Source organism: Saccostrea echinata, unplaced genomic scaffold, assembly GCF_033153115.1.
Source record: "Saccostrea echinata isolate AGI-Se365-2 ecotype Australia unplaced genomic scaffold, CSIRO_AGI_Sech_v1 ptg000025l, whole genome shotgun sequence".
NCBI classification, from domain to species: Eukaryota; Metazoa; Mollusca; class Bivalvia; order Ostreida; family Ostreidae; genus Saccostrea; species Saccostrea echinata.
Window position 1 is genome coordinate 20251756 of NW_026889774.1, and position 17455 is coordinate 20269210.

At 31.8% G+C, this 17455-nt stretch overlaps 1 protein-coding gene across 1 annotated transcript; it reads left to right on the forward strand.

Moving 5' to 3' along the window:
• Positions 1-7627: 7627 nt before the first annotated feature.
• LOC133192700 (ecdysone-inducible protein E75-like) lies at positions 7628-15065 on the forward strand. The gene is made up of 7 exons (XM_061328694.1): positions 7628-7848; positions 8160-8647; positions 9352-9449; positions 10279-10423; positions 11831-12024; positions 13688-14048; positions 14509-15065. Exons 2-7 carry the CDS (start codon positions 8170-8172, stop codon positions 14721-14723), a joined length of 1491 nt encoding a protein of 496 aa, XP_061184678.1. The 5' UTR covers positions 7628-7848; positions 8160-8169; the 3' UTR covers positions 14724-15065.
• Positions 15066-17455: the final 2390 nt, after the last annotated feature.

Below are 17455 nucleotides of genomic sequence, written 5' to 3' on the forward strand. Positions count from 1 at the left end.
ACCTCGGTTTATACGGTCTCATCCGAAGGACCGGTCTACACGTCCCACAGTGGGATTCGAACCCGCGACGTAAGGATCAACTCCTTACTCCGCGACTCTAGAGCAGATGCTCTAACCACTGCGCCACGCGGGCGACTACCCAAACAGGAGGAAGAGGGACCAACGATGTACTAGATATACTTCCCTTTTATGGAATTTAGTTCCATTTCATAGAAGAACCGGTGTGACATAAGAAAGTAACATATCATTCCTTCAAAAACATGCAAAGCGAGGAATTTTGAACTTTTGGGTTTGTGGCCAACTGTATTCCCTTTTCTGTCCATTAACTTTAAAGTATATGCTGTTAAACTTTATAAGCTTCATTAATTTCACGAAGAATCTCACGTACAAAGTATAAAAGTTTGATTTTTCTTCCATTTAAAAAAAAACTTGCTATAATTTGGTGAAATTTTACAATCATGATAAGTAATTTGTCCTCATATTTCTCCTATGTTTCTCAACAAACATGAAAACGTGTGTATGAAAAATATTTGAGTTTACTGTGACAACGTATTTCGCTGGACTATTTGAAATACAAAATGAGTTGGATGAAAGAACGAACACACGGTGTGTCAAGATAAAATTGTCCTTAGAAAGCAAACTTAGGGTAGAACAGAGGATGATTTACTTTAAGATCATGTCTGAATGACATCTCTCTTAAAGAACAGGCTGAATCTCAAAAGAAGTGGGAGGTTAGGGAAAAACTTTCAGTACAGAGGCATTCCCAAGCAGTTGACATGCTTTCAAGCAGAATTTTTCTTAAGGTTGTGACAAAGCACTTTCCCCACTGAAGGGCCAACTCTACGGCAGGACAAAGGAGAATGTTCCCTGCATTGCTGTGGAAGAAAATATGTCACTTTCGATATTTAAATGTTAATCCAGATTTGACAAATATACAAGAACTACAACATAAAAAAATGAAGCAGAACATGATACGAGTGTGAAAATTAGAACATGATTAATATATACAAAATTTAGAACATTATGATTTTCAAAACTTAATTAGAAAATATTTTATATCAATCCACAGAGAATATATAATACTTCTGTGGATTTTCATAAATATGTTCTCCTTGATAAATTTTGATGCCATATTCTAACTATAATGTTTTAATTTTTGTATATTAATAATGCTCAAATATTCATATTCATCACATTCTACTTCAGTAATATTAAATTTATGCAAGAAAGATATTTCATTTTCTCGGAGTTATCATTGTACAACAAAACTTCATTGAGTCTCTTGAATTAGAGGAATTATGCTTTGTTTACATAAGAAATACGGTTGAACAATATCTTTTTGTGGTTTACATCGACCAGTAGTAAGATAACATTAAATTGCTCCCAAGTCTCACTAATTTATAGATTCGTGTTCAAGAACAACACTAGGTCTTAAAAGTCTTACATTTGCATTTGTCAGTGAGTAAACGATCCCAAAAAGTAAAACTTGCATTTATCTATTGAACGTGGAGTTTTAATTTTGAAATAAACGCATAGACTAGATTCCGGACATGTATATAGTTAACGTAGATCATATATCATATAAATATGGATCTCATAAATTGAAGCCAGTTGATGAATTACCATGGAATAATAATAATAATCCAAGTATTATAGTCCTGAAGTTAATGACAAAGAGAAATCATCCATGTTTAATTAATCAGTTTTATGCATGCTTCTGTAATCTTAACCTTTAATGAGGCATATCATACATATATACAATTAAGATATGTTGTTGTATTCTCCTAAAAGGAAAAATGCATTGAGCTAAATGGACCTATATAGCTAAACATGAATAAAATCTTCCTTTTTTGTCCATTTGAAATCAATTTAACAAAATTTCAAAGTTAATCGGAAAAATACGAAATGATCGTCTACTGCTTTACCCAAAATAAAGAACATTTTAAAAAGATTTATTTTTAGTTGGAAGTTAAAAGTGGATGTCTGGGGGGACATCTGATATTGGCAATTTCTCGAGAAAGAACTAAATATGGGCTCCATATTTAATGCAATTAAATCTTAAAATTAATCCCTCGTCAAAACCCCAAAAAATTAAGACTCATATTGAGACAATTATTTTTCCATGAAGAATTATATACAATGCACCAAATCATTGACCTTTTTTGCTAATCAATTAATACTTTATCAATTTTTTGGTATTGTTTCAATTATTCAGGTTTGATAATTACTTCTAACGTGTACCTATCTCAGGTTTACAATTGCTTAATCGTAAAGTTAATGACTCCAGAACGCTATCTTTCGATCCTGCTTTGGGATCATTGTGCAAGATATTTTGTCGACAGCAAGATCCTTAAATGAAAGTTTAATATAAACTGCAAGTCATTGTTTTGTTTATGACGTATTTATTCTTAATGCTACATATATAACTTTTAATGTCTTTGATTACTAGTAGTTTAGTTATTTTAAGTATTTAATCATGAATGTCAATGCGCTGAACTGCCATGACCTCTGATATATATAGAAAATGTAATCAATAGGTAAGACAGGAAAATTGAATCTGCCCCCCCCTTTTTTTTGGATTGATAAATAAATAAATTAATTAATAAAACTCAAATCCTGGACACAGTAGTACTCTATATATTGGTTTTTATTCCCGAATAATATTCAAGTTTTGGAATGGATATTAAAAAAAAATATAGCATTCAAACAAAGTTTCTCATCAAATAAGCTACAAGGGTCATCTTGTAGATGCAATAAACTTGAAAAAAAAACTTTTTTGTTTTACATGATAAAATAGGAATTATTTTGCCAAGGTCTGTTTTGAGAGTATTGATGTATCAGTATTATCGTCACTGTAGCTCAGGCGGTAGAGCGCTCGCTTCGTGATCGGAAGATTGTGGGTTCAAAGCCCGGCCGCGGCTTATCTAGTTAAGTCGATAAAAATAGGTAGCAACTGTTCCTTTGCTAAGCGCTCAGCACTTTGAAGAAAATGTTGTGGGTCTTTCGGACGAAAAATTCCCTCACTGTTCAATGGCCCTCAGTGCCGAATATTGGTCTAAATTTGAGGCCCTTCACCTGTGACTTCTCTGTATAAGTGAAAAATTCTCGAACGGGACGTAAAACAAAATACAATCATGTACCAACATCATTTATCACTGTGTTATTGTATTCTTACCTCATTCACCCCCGACCTGCTGCTGTCATGTAACATTTTCCTTGGTGGTTGTTCGTATACAAAACAAGTAATATTGTCAGAAAAGCAAAATAAGAACACGACAAAACGCAAAGAAATAAAACATTAAAAAAATTAATTGGAACTATAAACATTGAAACGTGAAAAGAATACAAAAACTGGAAAAAGATATTGTACAAGAAATCGATATACCTTAAGAAAATTAGCTCTTTGAAAGGAGCATAACATTTACTACTTCATAAGTAACAAAAATCTCATACATGTACGTGTAACATTCTATTATCAATTAAAAACATTTCAATAATATTTAGAATATGCAAAGTTCTCTTGTGTGTGAATAAAATTTTTATATAACAATGATGATACAATTGAAATATCACTTTAAATCTATGCTTCGAACCACTCCCTCCATTTCGCCGCTATATTCTCTACCAGAAAAATCGATTCTTCTTTCACAAATACATCTTTATGGAACACACTCGAAACATATTTTGTAAATTCAGTTGAAAAAAAAAATCTTTCAATAAAGATACTTGTGTATAGCTTAGATTCCTGATAACAATACAGACGGGATGGACAATTGCATAAATCAGTTTTTGGAATGTTGGCTTCTCTGCAAGTCACATGCAGTTTCGAACGCCGTAAGGTCTCTTTTTTGACGTTTTCCGCATCGTATATAGTTTAATTTAATTACGTGCACCTGGTTTTTCGATTCCTTACATTTATTTCACATCAAAAGAATATGAACTGGTTATCCTCAATAAATCTCTTTAGTAAATACAAACACAGATGTCACGTGGTGACTTTGACCTGTCAGGTACATTGTATGTATGATTTGAATCTCAAATATTTAGAGAATCTGGTTAATAAATATAGCTAAATGTAAAATCAAAACAAGGCATGGCAACTTCTTCCTTATTTTATTCGTCAGATAGTATCGGTTCATCATATACGTTGAATTTATTCACATGCTTTTTTGATAGTTTTAAAATTTAGTAGTTTTAAAATAAAAATTTACTAGCACGATGACTACATGAACTTTAAAAATGGGGACACAGTGGCTTTTACAAAGACATTATGGAATATTGCATAATTTCTTAACCACTCTTATACAAGTTAAGGCTCTAATGAACCTCTGATGAATTCAGCTCTTTCATAGACGTCGCCGCTTTTGAATGATGATTTTAAGGGAAGGTTAAGTTGCTTCTCGACGTTTTGGCTCGGTGTTTGGTTTCACAGTAAATAGATTTTCGCATTTTTATTGTATAAAATTATTTTTGTTTTTTTAAATGTTTAACAATATATTCGCTGCTAAGCGGGATGGATAATTGCATAAATCAGTTTCGGAATGTTTGCTTCTCTGCACGTTACATGCAGTTTTTGACGTTTTCCGCATCGTATGTAGTTTTATTACATGCACCTGCATTTTCAGTTCTAGTGAAAGTTTAAGGCATCATGTCGATTCCTTACGTTTATTCCACATCAAAAGAATATGAAATAGCTATCCTCAATAAACTAATTGGTAAATACAAACACAGATGTCACATGGTGATTTTGACCTGTCAGGTACATTGTATGTGTGGTTTGATTCCCAAATATTTAGAGAATCTGGTTAATAAATATAGCTAAATGTAAAATCAAAACAAGGCATGGCAACTTCTTCCTTATTTTATTCGTCAGATAGTATAGGTTCATCATATACGTTGAATTTATTCACATGCCGTTTGTGACAGCTTTAAAATTTATTTATGTTAAAATAAAAAAATTCACCATCAAAATGTCTACATGTACTTTAAAAATGGGGACACGGTGGCTTTTGCAAAGACACTGTGGAATATTGCATAATTTTTTAAACTACTCTTATACAAGATAAGGCTCTAAGGAACCTCTGATGAATTTGAGTCTTTCATAGACGTACCGCTTTCGAGTGACCATTTTAAGGGAAGTAAAGTTGCTTCTCGACGTTTTGGCTCGGTGTTTGGTTTCACGGAAAATAGATTTTCGCATATTTATTGTATAAAATTATTTTTGGTTTTAAAAAAAACGTATTCAGACAAGCTGTCTCCGTTATTGACGTGTAAAAATATTTTTTTGCAATTGAACGATATGACCGAAATCAAGAAATTATTCTTCTCTTACATCACGACCTTGGTGCTTTGTTTTCTTGAATTGATAAATGAAAGTTAGGTGACCTTTATTTATTATCTCAAAATAGTTAACTTGTTCTAAATATTTCAATACTTAATGATTCTATTATAAATTACTTGATTCAAACTCTCACAGGGGGTCATTTTACCTCACACATGCAACAGAGAATTCTTACAAATGTGCATTAAGTTCACGTGAACCCGGAAGTAGGTTGTTACCAATAATCATATAAAATTTATCTTAGAATGTCTGCATATCATACATGTTCTTTACCCTGAGGGCACATTAATCCAACCGGCGCCATTCTTAATTCTAAACAATGCATCCAAATACTCTTAAAATATCTCTTCTCAGACATATATATGTGCATTTTTTTCCAAACACATATAAGAAACTAAACGGTTGCAGACATGGCTATATTTATGCTTATGATAGAGTATTGAACGTTAGGGCATGCTTTCGATTCACCGCTTTGCGTAGAAATCTTTTTCCTGGTTACCTAAAGCATAAAGAGTATTTCACTGTAACGCCACGAGTATGTAGTCGTGACTAACTTTAGGAACGAAGGTCGGAACCAATGTAAAGTAACCTTTTAAAGGTAAAATCTGGTTATGTGGTAATCCCTTTGTCGTTCTGATAACAGTTAGATGTTCTTGTGCAAAAAAGTGCACGAGTGCGCTGAAATACATTCAGATCAGTAAATGTATACTCAAAAGTTGATAGAATTTTGTCATTGCTGTTGGGGAAAACGCAGGCATCTGTCAGAATCCACCGCTTACAACAAGCCCTACATTCAGTCGCGGTCGTTTACACTGAAGCACTGGATTTAATGTGACCTGGATTTAGAAGGCATATATCGACCTTTCACCGAGTATAATGAATTATTGTGCAAACAGTTCAAAACTTTTGCGAATAGATCATCAGTGAAACAGAAAGCTAAATAATATATTTAAAAAGTTTTTTTTTCTCAAGACGCTTATTTGAAATAGGTTTGATCTTTACTTTTTAGGGTTCAGCAAGACAAAAATATGAGATTTTTTAGCACTTTTTTTTCATTCATCCAATATAATGAAAACGCCCTTCTAAAGCTAGTTTATAGTTACTTACTATCATTCCAATATCAGCGTTACTGCTTGCTACTTTGCTTGATCAAGCGTGCTAAGCTTTAATTTACATGTTGATTACCATATTATCATTGATTGGCTGGTTGGTTAAAAATAACCCATACTACTTTACATATAAAACACAGGACCTCCAAATACCACCGAGAGTTAATCACATCGAACACGTTGAAAGAGTTTATTACGGTAGAAAACAGCAACACTCGGTCAGTCAAAGTCTGTTTTACTTCCTATATCTTATGTGTCATGTTCAATTTTTACATGAAAACTAGTAAAGCAACACTCCTGAGTACTAGTGCATGGGTGCGGTATGCAAGTGATAGCTAAAAAAAATGCATATTATTACAATACGTTAAATTCACAAAACAAAGCGCTAGAGTTTCATTTAGATGTTCAAGAAACTTTAGCGCTTTGTTGTGTGAATCAAATATTGTAATTAATCAAAATCATTAGGTCTTTTCCTTGTACTGCTGTAAGAATATCTAACCACAACCAAATATGAAGCATGCAAAAAACGGACTTTGTCTGACCATGTATTGCTGCTTACTATAAATGCCGTACTCGTAAACAATCACTCAATGTGATTTGTCAGTATTATTTGTGATATTGCAGGATTCTGTGTTTCATATACAAATTAGTATTGATTCCACTGAAATCAAACATCTAATCGATGGGTAATATGTTAATCAATTTGTGAAATTACTACGGTTAATCAAGCAGACCGACACGTTGTTATTGGAATGATACTAGATTTAATTTGTCATATGACTGCATTATTCAGAAAATGTCATTCCAAAATTTACTTCATTTGAAATATCACCATTCGTGGTCTGATTTCAAAGAATTTGTGTTTTATTTAAAGTCTCAAATGTATTTTTAATTACTCATCATGATCTTTTGAACATGTGCAGGGGTTATTAAAAAACCTGTGCGTTAATTATGTCTCCGTCAGATGCACTTAAATCTGCTTCTATTATATCATTATAACAACATATTGTTTGTAATGAAAACAGGGAAGAAATGAAGTCAAGAGCTTTCACATATTCTGCTTTTTGTACTATGTATCACATCGGAAACTGTTTAAAAAGCTTTGCATTGATCTTGTTTACAATGAAACGCTTATACAGATTTGTAGCGTTATAGTCCGTGAAATATGCAAATATACATATACACACCACTGGATCACTTTTCTGTACTGAGCAAAAATGTTGGCCGAGTTCCAGAAAAAAAGTCTAGCTCATTGGTGCGCAGGTCAAACTTATTTGGGTTATTAAATTGAGGTGCCGATATAAATAACACCATTTTGTAGAGGAAAGATCGCGAGTGAGCATAAATGTTTATAAGACACTTCACAAACTACGGATTTATTATAATTCCGTGGACCAGGTAAATAAAGCATTATTGTTTAAAAATTTACAAGATAATGTTTATATGTATTTATATTCTTTGATTTATTATTCATTTTTTGTAAATAATAAATATTGTAAATAATTATTCTTGCATTTATAGTTATATGTTGGCATCAAATATTACAGGATCAAATCAATAAAGATTTTTTTTTTTAAATTTGTTTAGTATGAATCGAGGCAATATTTCAATGTTTTTTTAAATGGTCGTATATTTCTGTGGTTCCGTTTTTCTCAAAATAACTAAATCGTTATTTTTTAAATATATATTTATTTAAATATATTTTTCAGTTGATACACAATGGTGCATGGATTAACTATGACAAATATACCTTATGCAGCAGAACATTACATCGGTGGTCCAAAAATGACAGCTTTATCAAGTCCAGCCGATAATAAAAATTCTTATCCCATTAAACACAGTGTCATGGTACCATTAGAAAAACTAATGAAATTGCAGACAATGTGCTATAATTATGACCAGTTCCAGAAAGCGAGGGAAGGAGCAGAAAATGACGTAGTATTAAATGTGACGTCAGTGGATGGGTCTTCAGACTCATGCAGCAATTCTTCAAAATCTGAAGCTGATGAAATTGATGTAGAAATGTTGGAGGAAAATTTCCCTGAATCTCATGTTAAGGACTTAAATTCTGTGTCGACTCAACAAATAATGACCAACCAACGTGACACATTCCATGAAAACACACCGTCTCCAGTCAATGATGCCTCCGCACAGTCTCATAAACAAGGTGTCTCTAGTAAAGGCAAAGGGCGATCTGGTCAGTTAACTTTTTTTCTCTTATGAAAAAAAGAAAGTTTTAAATGCATTTTTATCACGTTTATAAGCTTAGAAGTATTTGATATAGAAAACTAGTCAAGCTCCTAAATATTAATTAAAAATAAAATATATATATGCCGATGAAAAGCTTTAAATATGAGAAAGAAAACATACATTTATACCTATTACGTTGTAAGCAAAGACACGATATTTCAATTTCAAAAATTCTTAAAAAAAAAAAAAAGAAAAAAAAGAAAGTATTTGCACAAAAGAAAACAACAATAAATAAAATTATAAAATTAAAAAAAAAAAATCATAACAAGTATGATTAAACTTACCAATATATATTAATGCCTTTATTTAATTCTAAATTATCTACGTTTTTATTCAGTTTATGCTTTTTAAATAAAAAATGAAACAAGGATATCTTTCATTCAACGTTTTTATAAGTGTGAAATTGAAAATCAAAATAGATATTGAACACAACAATCTATGTGTAATTTCTTCTTCAAAATACGTAATTAAAAAAAAGAATCACACACAAAAAACATATACACATTCCAGAACACTTTCTATTAATTAGAGAAATAGATATCTAATATTATATTGATTTTTTTTAAAAACAGATAATTATTGCCTCCAATTACGCACACACACCTACATGTAAATTTTGAATTAAAATGTACATACTTTTTTTTCCTTCAGTTAAATCAGAATCTATAGATGGACATATTTTATGCAAGATATGTGGCGACAAGGCTTCAGGCTTTCACTATGGGGTATTTTCATGTGAAGGATGTAAGGTATATAATAAAGCTTTCAAATTATTTATTTTGTTGTCCATACAGCATATTAGAACACATAGTAAATGACTACATTGTTACAGGGGATAACAGTATATAAATAACAAGTGTATATGTTTCATAAGGTAGATCTAGTTGTAATTGTAAAACTCTTAAGAATTGCGAAAAATTTAACCGCCTAATGGAGCTTTGATACAAGCATTTTCCGAGATGAAAAGTTTATTTACATTTTATATGATAACAATTCTAATGAAGTTTTCTTGTAGTAATTTTTTTTTTCAAATATTTTAATTTATTGTAATCATCCTACTGTAGAAAATGAAAAAGAAAATTAAGAAATAACAAAGATCAATTATGATATTGTACCGAAAGCACCGATCTCATATGAAACGTGTTATTTTCAGTTTTACTATTTTTTTGTGAATATTTAGTTTAAGAAATATCATATAACTTTGTAAAAAGATAGAATTTGTTGAGACCATCGCTCCGAAAACTCCCCTTTTTTCAAGTGTATTTCTTGATATACTTTGTTTTATCAAATAAAATATACAACATGGCCATTTTTATATTTTATTTGATGAAAATAAAGTATATCGGGAAGAACAGCAGGATAACTCAGATTTTTTATTTCGTTCAAAATCTTCAATTCCATGTGTTCTGTTTTTCTTCGGAAAAATAAAACATGTTTGAAACCTATATCTTACAAAGAAAACTATATATTTGCATGGAATTATATATGTAATTTTATTTCAACAATTTTAACAGACTGTAAATATTACTTTCATGTAATCAGAAATTAAATCATTTCTTTCTTTTTTTAAATTTTTAGGGATTTTTCAGACGAACAGTTCGACAAAAACTCGTGTACAAACCGTGCGAAAATCCAAACGGCTGCTTGATCATGCGTATAAGCAGGAATAGATGCCAGTACTGTCGTATGCAAAGATGTATCATGGCGGGCATGTCTCACGAAGGTAAATCTGCATAATCACGCCCAGTGCATTATATTTTAAAGTAAATAATATGTATTTCACTTTTTCAAACACTTTAGCTTATTCCATCTAAAAAAAATCTGTCAACATCAGGTTCTTTTCCATTATGAATTAAAGGTCAAAGAAAATTTGATTAAAAAAATAAAATAAAATTACATTTTAAAAGTAATTATCTACTTAAGATTCTTTTCCTTCAGTCCATAATGTCAATGAAAATTTGATTTTAAAAAAACATGTCCGTTTTAGGTTCTTTTTCTTTATCCAATAAAAAGAACCAAGCAAAGTGGTTCGGCTCTAAAATATTACGTCGCAAAGTATCTCTTGTGGTTCAATCATATAATGAAAACAAATTAATAAACAAATATGAAATCAATGCACCCAGATAATAAAGTTTGACATCACAAATAAGCATATTGATTTCCCGCTTAAGGAAAAGTTATGTAAAATAGACAACTTTCAGACTGCTTTGAATGTTTAAAAAATATGTATCGATTAATAGCAAACGATATGTTAACGTGTCATATAACCTGAACGGCTGTGCAGACAAATATAACGCGCTTTAACACGAAATACGCTCCATGAAAAGAAGATAGGCGTATTTGACGTGTAATCTGCAGGAATCGTGTAAAAATCATTCATAGTTAAAATGTCCAAGTCAAGCAGACGATTTGATCGGCTGACCACAGACTTTGTGAAAGCTACAAATATAGAAAATAAATAAACGCTCCAAGTGAGAATCGAACCAAAACTTATCGATACCTCACCGTCATGGACAGGCTACATAAACCACTGTGCTATCGTCTCTAAATACAGAATTTGGGCTTTAAAACGACAGTGAAGCACAGAAGCACAATATGATTTTTAATTTTTATGAATCTGAGTTCTCTATCCATTTTTTACAAAAATGTTCTCGTTTTTGTGAGTTAAATTGCACAAAAATAATGTTTTAAAATCGTATAGCGATGACCCAGGGATAGCAAATATCTAGAAAAACGTGTGTAAAAATGTAACATTTTGTATCAACTGACTAATCTAGCCATATTTCAAGACATATTTTTGCGAATCAAAACAAAAAATTATTTCCCTCTCCTACATCACAAAAACCCAATTCATCAATACAATGCTTAAATATAACGTGTCAAATCAATGAAATTTTGACTTTTCGAATCCTGCCGAATCCAAATCAAAAGGTCCTCGTTCTTTAGTTGTATAGCCATTCCTGTAATGACAGTTGAACGTCCAAAATTATACTAATCAATTGATTCACACGTATAATTTTTTGTTGGACCTTGTTTTTGTCCTGACCTGAAATCTGAAAATCAAAGATACTCGCATCTTCTTCTTCGATAAAAATATAGATAAGTTCAGGAAAAAATTCTCATCTTTCAGCTGTACGATTGGGAAGATGTCCTAAAAAAGACAAGCCAAAGAAAATGGATTTTTTTAAGCTGCCTCAGAATAAGCATGGAAAAGTTGACATTGATAAACAGATCCGATCGGAACAGATGGTCTTGACGATACATGATGCTTTCCGAACAGCCATTAAAGATTGTTTAACATCGACAAGATCGACCTCGTTCAAAGTAGGTGTATCTACACAAATAAAAAAGTGTTTATGTCATTCTTGACCTTCAATGCTTTATTAATCAAAGTATTTAGGTCAAAGTGGTACCTGGTGATTAATTAATGAGATTTATTTAAATGAGTTCTGATTGCGTATGGAAATCATTCCGTCAAAGCACGGAAGAAATTAAGTCTAAAACATAAATTCAGTAAAGCTATTTTTCATAAAATATTATTAACATTTGAAAACTAGAGTACTGTGAGCATTGAGTTCACAAAATGATACCCCCGCTCAAATATGAGTATAATGGCAAAGTCCATTTTTTGCGATGGAAAAAACCCAAATATATGTCTGACAGAAAATAAAAAAGAAAGAATGTCATTATGAAATAAAGATGCTGTGAAAGTCTCATATAATTTCATTCAGTGGTATAGTAGGAGTTGCGGATAAGAGATAGGTACCCCCGATATTATAGAAGGAATGACTTTGTCCAGGTTTTGCTGTGTGAAATCCAAATATCTGTCCGACCAATAATAAATAGGAGGTGCGAAATGGCACAATGTAATATAGATTCTGTAAAAATCTCATAAAATTTCATCCAGTGGTACATGTGAAGAAGATGTTGCGGAAAAGAGATATACATCCCCAATATTATAGAAAGAAAGGATTTGTCCATGTTTTGCCATGGAAGCCCCATATGTTTGTCCGATTGAAATACAAAATAGAAGGTGCAAAATGGCATTTTGTAATAAAAGTTCCGTGAAAGTTATATTAAATGTTATGCAGTGGTATTGGAGGAGTTGCAGATAGGAAATAGGTACCCGTATGTTCAGGTTTTGTTACGAAAAACCCCAAATATCTGTCTGATCGAACGAAAAAAAAAATAGGAGATGCACAATGGCACTATGTGAAAAAGATTCTGTGAAAGTCTCATTTTATTTTATTAGGTAGTATAGGAGGAGATTAGGATAAGAGATTGTTATCCCCAGTGTTATAGAAGAATAGCTTTGTCCATGTTTTGCCTTGGAAACCCCCAAAGTCTGTCCGATTGAAATAAAAAATAAATGTGCATAATGACACTATGGAATAAAAATTCTGTGAAAGTTTCATTGATCTTATGCAGTGGTATTGGAGGAGTTGCGGATAAGAAATAGGTACCCATATTTTAAAGAAAGAATGACTTTGTCCATGTTTTCATATGGGAAATCCCAAATATCTGTAAAGCAGAAGGTGCACAAAGATTCTGTGAAAGTCTCATTAAATATTTTTCATTTGTATAGGAAGTGTTAACGTTGTGGATAACAAATTTGTTAGGGACAGAAGGACGGATACCCCATCACTTTATATCCCCCGCTTTCCAAGCTGGAGATATAGTGAATAATTTAATACATACAAAATAATGCCGTTATTTCTATTAAAGATTGTTTCAGACGAAAAGAACCCTTTACAAAATATTTTTTTAATGCATGAAATTAATAATGATATTTTATCTGTTAGGTTTCTGGATTTTGGTAATATATGCGAGGTTAAAATCGTAATTAGTTAAAAATTAGTTTCTAAAAATTAAGATTCTTTATCAATAAAGATATATTCCGATGAGAAGGTGTTGCTAGAAACTATCTCGACATTAATTTATAGGTTATGCATTTTGTTTCATTTTTTATTACTCATTTTCCTTACAGCATCTCAGAATAACGTCTGAAAACGAGGCGAGGAAATTTTGTTCTCAATATGTGACAGATATGGTGCGTTTCATCTCAGTTTTTGCTCGTGAAATACCTCAGTTCACTCAAATGGACATAAGTGACCAAAAGACTCTCATAAAACATTGTATTCTGGAATCCATTATCATCCATAGTGTTAGCCTCTCCCCCTCAGACATTGAGGAACAGGTCAAAAGTTTGGAAGATAGTGACACAGTCTGTCATGGCCCTCTGACCAAACTTATCTCCGAGGTCGTCTCTTGTGCACAGAAGTTACACGCCTTAAAGTTGACCGAGGTGGAACTTGCCATACTAGCAGCCATGCTTCTGTTCTGTGCAGGTAGGTTATTTTTATTATAAATGTAACAGATTATTGGGCAATGGGTTCTATTCTATCTTTTCTTATTGCTTTCTGTGCAATCTTTTGCTATTGTTTAAACGAGTAGGAAGTAAGTATAGCATCATTGTTAACAATTGCTTAAATAATATGATTGCAATTATTTGATTTAGTTTCTATGATAATTTCTAAAATATCAATAAGTTTAAAAAAGAAGCAAACTATGGAGACTCGATCTTATTCATCTTCGTTTAGGGACAATAGCACGAGTGCACATGCCCTTACATCTGAGAAAACTTTCATATATAACTGCGTACCTCACAAATGTGCACGAAACGAAGGGGCATGAATTAACCATATTGTTGTCAATAAACATTCAATAAATTGTTAATTTGGGACGCTAACCCCCCCCCCCCCTCCCATTTATTCTATTTTCAAACTTCCTTTAAAATGTTGATTTCAGATCGAGAAGACTTGAAGTGTTCAGAGGTCCTTGAAAAAATGGAGATAGAACTTTACTTGGCTCTCAAATGTCAGTTCCTGTTAAACCATACTGACAAGACTTCAAATTTATTTCCTAAAATTGTGGAAATTATATGCAGCATTCGTGCTATAAGCACTCTTTACATGGATGACATAATGAACTCTAAGGTAGAAGTAGATGATACGGTATGCTGACGAACAGTAAAGAACTGGAATTCTCCAAAATATTCTAAAACGTATAGTATTTATTTCGACTGGAATTTGTCATTTTTTTTTCCAGTTTGTTGTTATTAAAAATAGTCCATAACCTAACCCGTAACAAGAGAAGTAGAGCGGAAAATCTTGCATGTCAGAACTACATTGTGTTAACCTTGTTACCAGCTTTAACTGGTAGGAGCAGGTCAAGTGTTCCAATTACTGTTTCAAGCCTTTTATCATGTTTACACATTTGTCTATACAGGTATTTAAAGTACTGCATTGATAACGATACCAATGGAATAAACACTGTTCTTTGTATGATACCTGATCTGGTTTTCCTTGTGTAAAAGGTGTATATTTATTGATGAATAAACATATCATTTGTTATAAGGAAATTCAGTGCTTCACTCTGGTAGAACAGTTATATTGATTGTGGTTGTTGAAAGAATTAAACGAAATAGTATTGTACATATGCGATTCTTTAGAACAGACGAACTCACAACTTTAGTTTTAATGCTCACGTAAACTAACACGACATGATCATGAGGCAATTATTGCGTTTGTAGATTTGTTCCACATCAATTTGTTTTCAAGGCTTTTTTATCACGATGCCTAAAATTAACCAGAAGTGCCTAAAAAATCCATTTGTGCGCTTGACGACAATTTTGTGTGCCCACAGTCCTGCATGAAATGCAAAAATATCTGAATTCTAATACGTACGTACCACTTCATAGCGCTGACAAGTTTTCTTGTTTGACCAAATAAATGCAAGTAGAAAAAGCAGATATGGATTTTTTTTCTCAAAATCTCTTAACATTAGGACCAACCTTCTTCAAATGAAAACTTCTTTAATTCTTGTATATATATATATATATATATATATATATATATATATATATATATATATATATATATATATATATATATATATATATATATATAATAGGGTAATTGTTGCTGTATAGAATTTCTATTTTTTCAATAAAAAAAAGTGTAGGAAGACACTGGATAAAAGAATTCTATAAACTTATATTCACAAGAAATAATTTAACAAGATTATGTAAGTCTTCGCATTCGATTATAAAACACAATGAGAAGGATTTTTTTTTTTTTTTTTTTTTTTTTTTGCTACGTGCCGAGTCAAACGTATGGCTTTGACACGTGGATGTCCTAAATTTAAACACGGGCTAAAATTGCAATTTTAATATCAATATGTCAAACCCTTTTGAACACAATTTACTTCAATCGGAATTTACCCCACAGTTCAGGGGGAAACTGTGTTACAGAAGATCGAATTCCGTTTAGGTGCATAGACGGATTGCAGTGCAGAAAGGCTTTAGGTTTATTATTTAGGCCAGCTTTCTCTTTTAGTTCTAATTTTGTACTGACATGATTTAAAGGAATTTCAATCTAGGTCATCGATCTATTATCTTAATGGTTATTAATGTCAAAATATTTTCTAACAAGACCACGACGTCCTTCCAGTTAAATATCATAAATAGCGTTACTGTTTAAATTATCCTACCGTACTAATATCAGTTTTAAAATCAACTTACATTCATGGAAAATTTATTTTTAATCTTCAAATTAAGGTGGTACTATTTTTCTAGATTTTAAATTAATAGTCTTTGCACTCATCGGTTCGTAATATTCATTGATATCAGGAAATCAAGAAGCACATACAATTCATCGAAATTCATTAGATTATAGATTTAGTAAGGTGATCTCTTGCTAGAGAGAGGAAGAGGAGGGATATATGTTTCACATGTATGCACTAGAAACTTAAATTACTTAGACATGTATATGATTCTGGATGCTTCCGGTTATGAATTTACATGTATAATTGCTTTTTTTCTTCAATCATGACTTTTATTTGACATCGTAATATATTTACAATGAATTCAAAGAATAATTTAAAATTTAAAAAGTGTACAGCAGAATATGGTGAAATATATTTATCATTTATCAAGTTTTCATTTGAAAGTCAACATTTTTCAGCATGATTTAAATTTTATTGTTTAAGAATAAGATTTTTAATTAAATGGAGAAGGATATATTGAATCTTCAGAAGATGTAGTCATTCATAACTGCAACTTTTTAATAATGTAGGTGGTTAAAGGATTTACGGGATTTATTTATGCTTTCATCTTTACTTAATGAAAAAGGTGAAAATAACGAACAGTAATCTCTCTCTCTCTCTCTCTATATATATATATATCTGTGAACAGGGCATAAAAACTAAAACACGGAATCCTTGATTTACATTAATAACTTACAACAATAAAAGCTGTTTTGAGGGCAATATGATGATTTAGCCATCCTCGAAAAACAATATTCACCTCGCCCGATTCCTGAGGTGGGACAAAGTGCCAAGGAGAAGTAAGCATCCCCTGTCGACCGGTCACAGCCGATGAGAGCCCTATGTATTGATCAGGTAGACAGGGTAATCTGCAGTCAAATTTAGTATAAACACAAAGGCTTTACAATTGATATGAAATATGTCAATCAAAATACGACCCAATGATAGATTGTATTTGCCAACAAGATCATTATGCCGGCCATAGAATTTACGAAATGCTGACTTTAAATGTGGTTGTTGAAATCCCTGTAACATCAACTTATCTGTCAGTAGCCTGCCCCGCTTTAAAGAAAATGATTATACTGAAAGCATTGTCTTGAGTATCGAATAAGTGGGAGATAAAACACGATATGCAGGTGATAGCGGACGG

Excerpts from the sequence above, each read along its gene's own strand:
- LOC133192700 (XM_061328694.1), top strand. The coding sequence starts at position 8,170 with ATGGTGCATGGATTAACTATGACAAATATACCTTATGCAGCAGAACAT. Across the intron at positions 8,648-9,351 it reads TAAAGGCAAAGGGCGATCTG|TTAAATCAGAATCTATAGAT; the intron begins GTCAGTTAACTT and ends TTTTTCCTTCAG. Across the intron at positions 9,450-10,278 it reads TTTCATGTGAAGGATGTAAG|GGATTTTTCAGACGAACAGT; the intron begins GTATATAATAAA and ends TTAAATTTTTAG.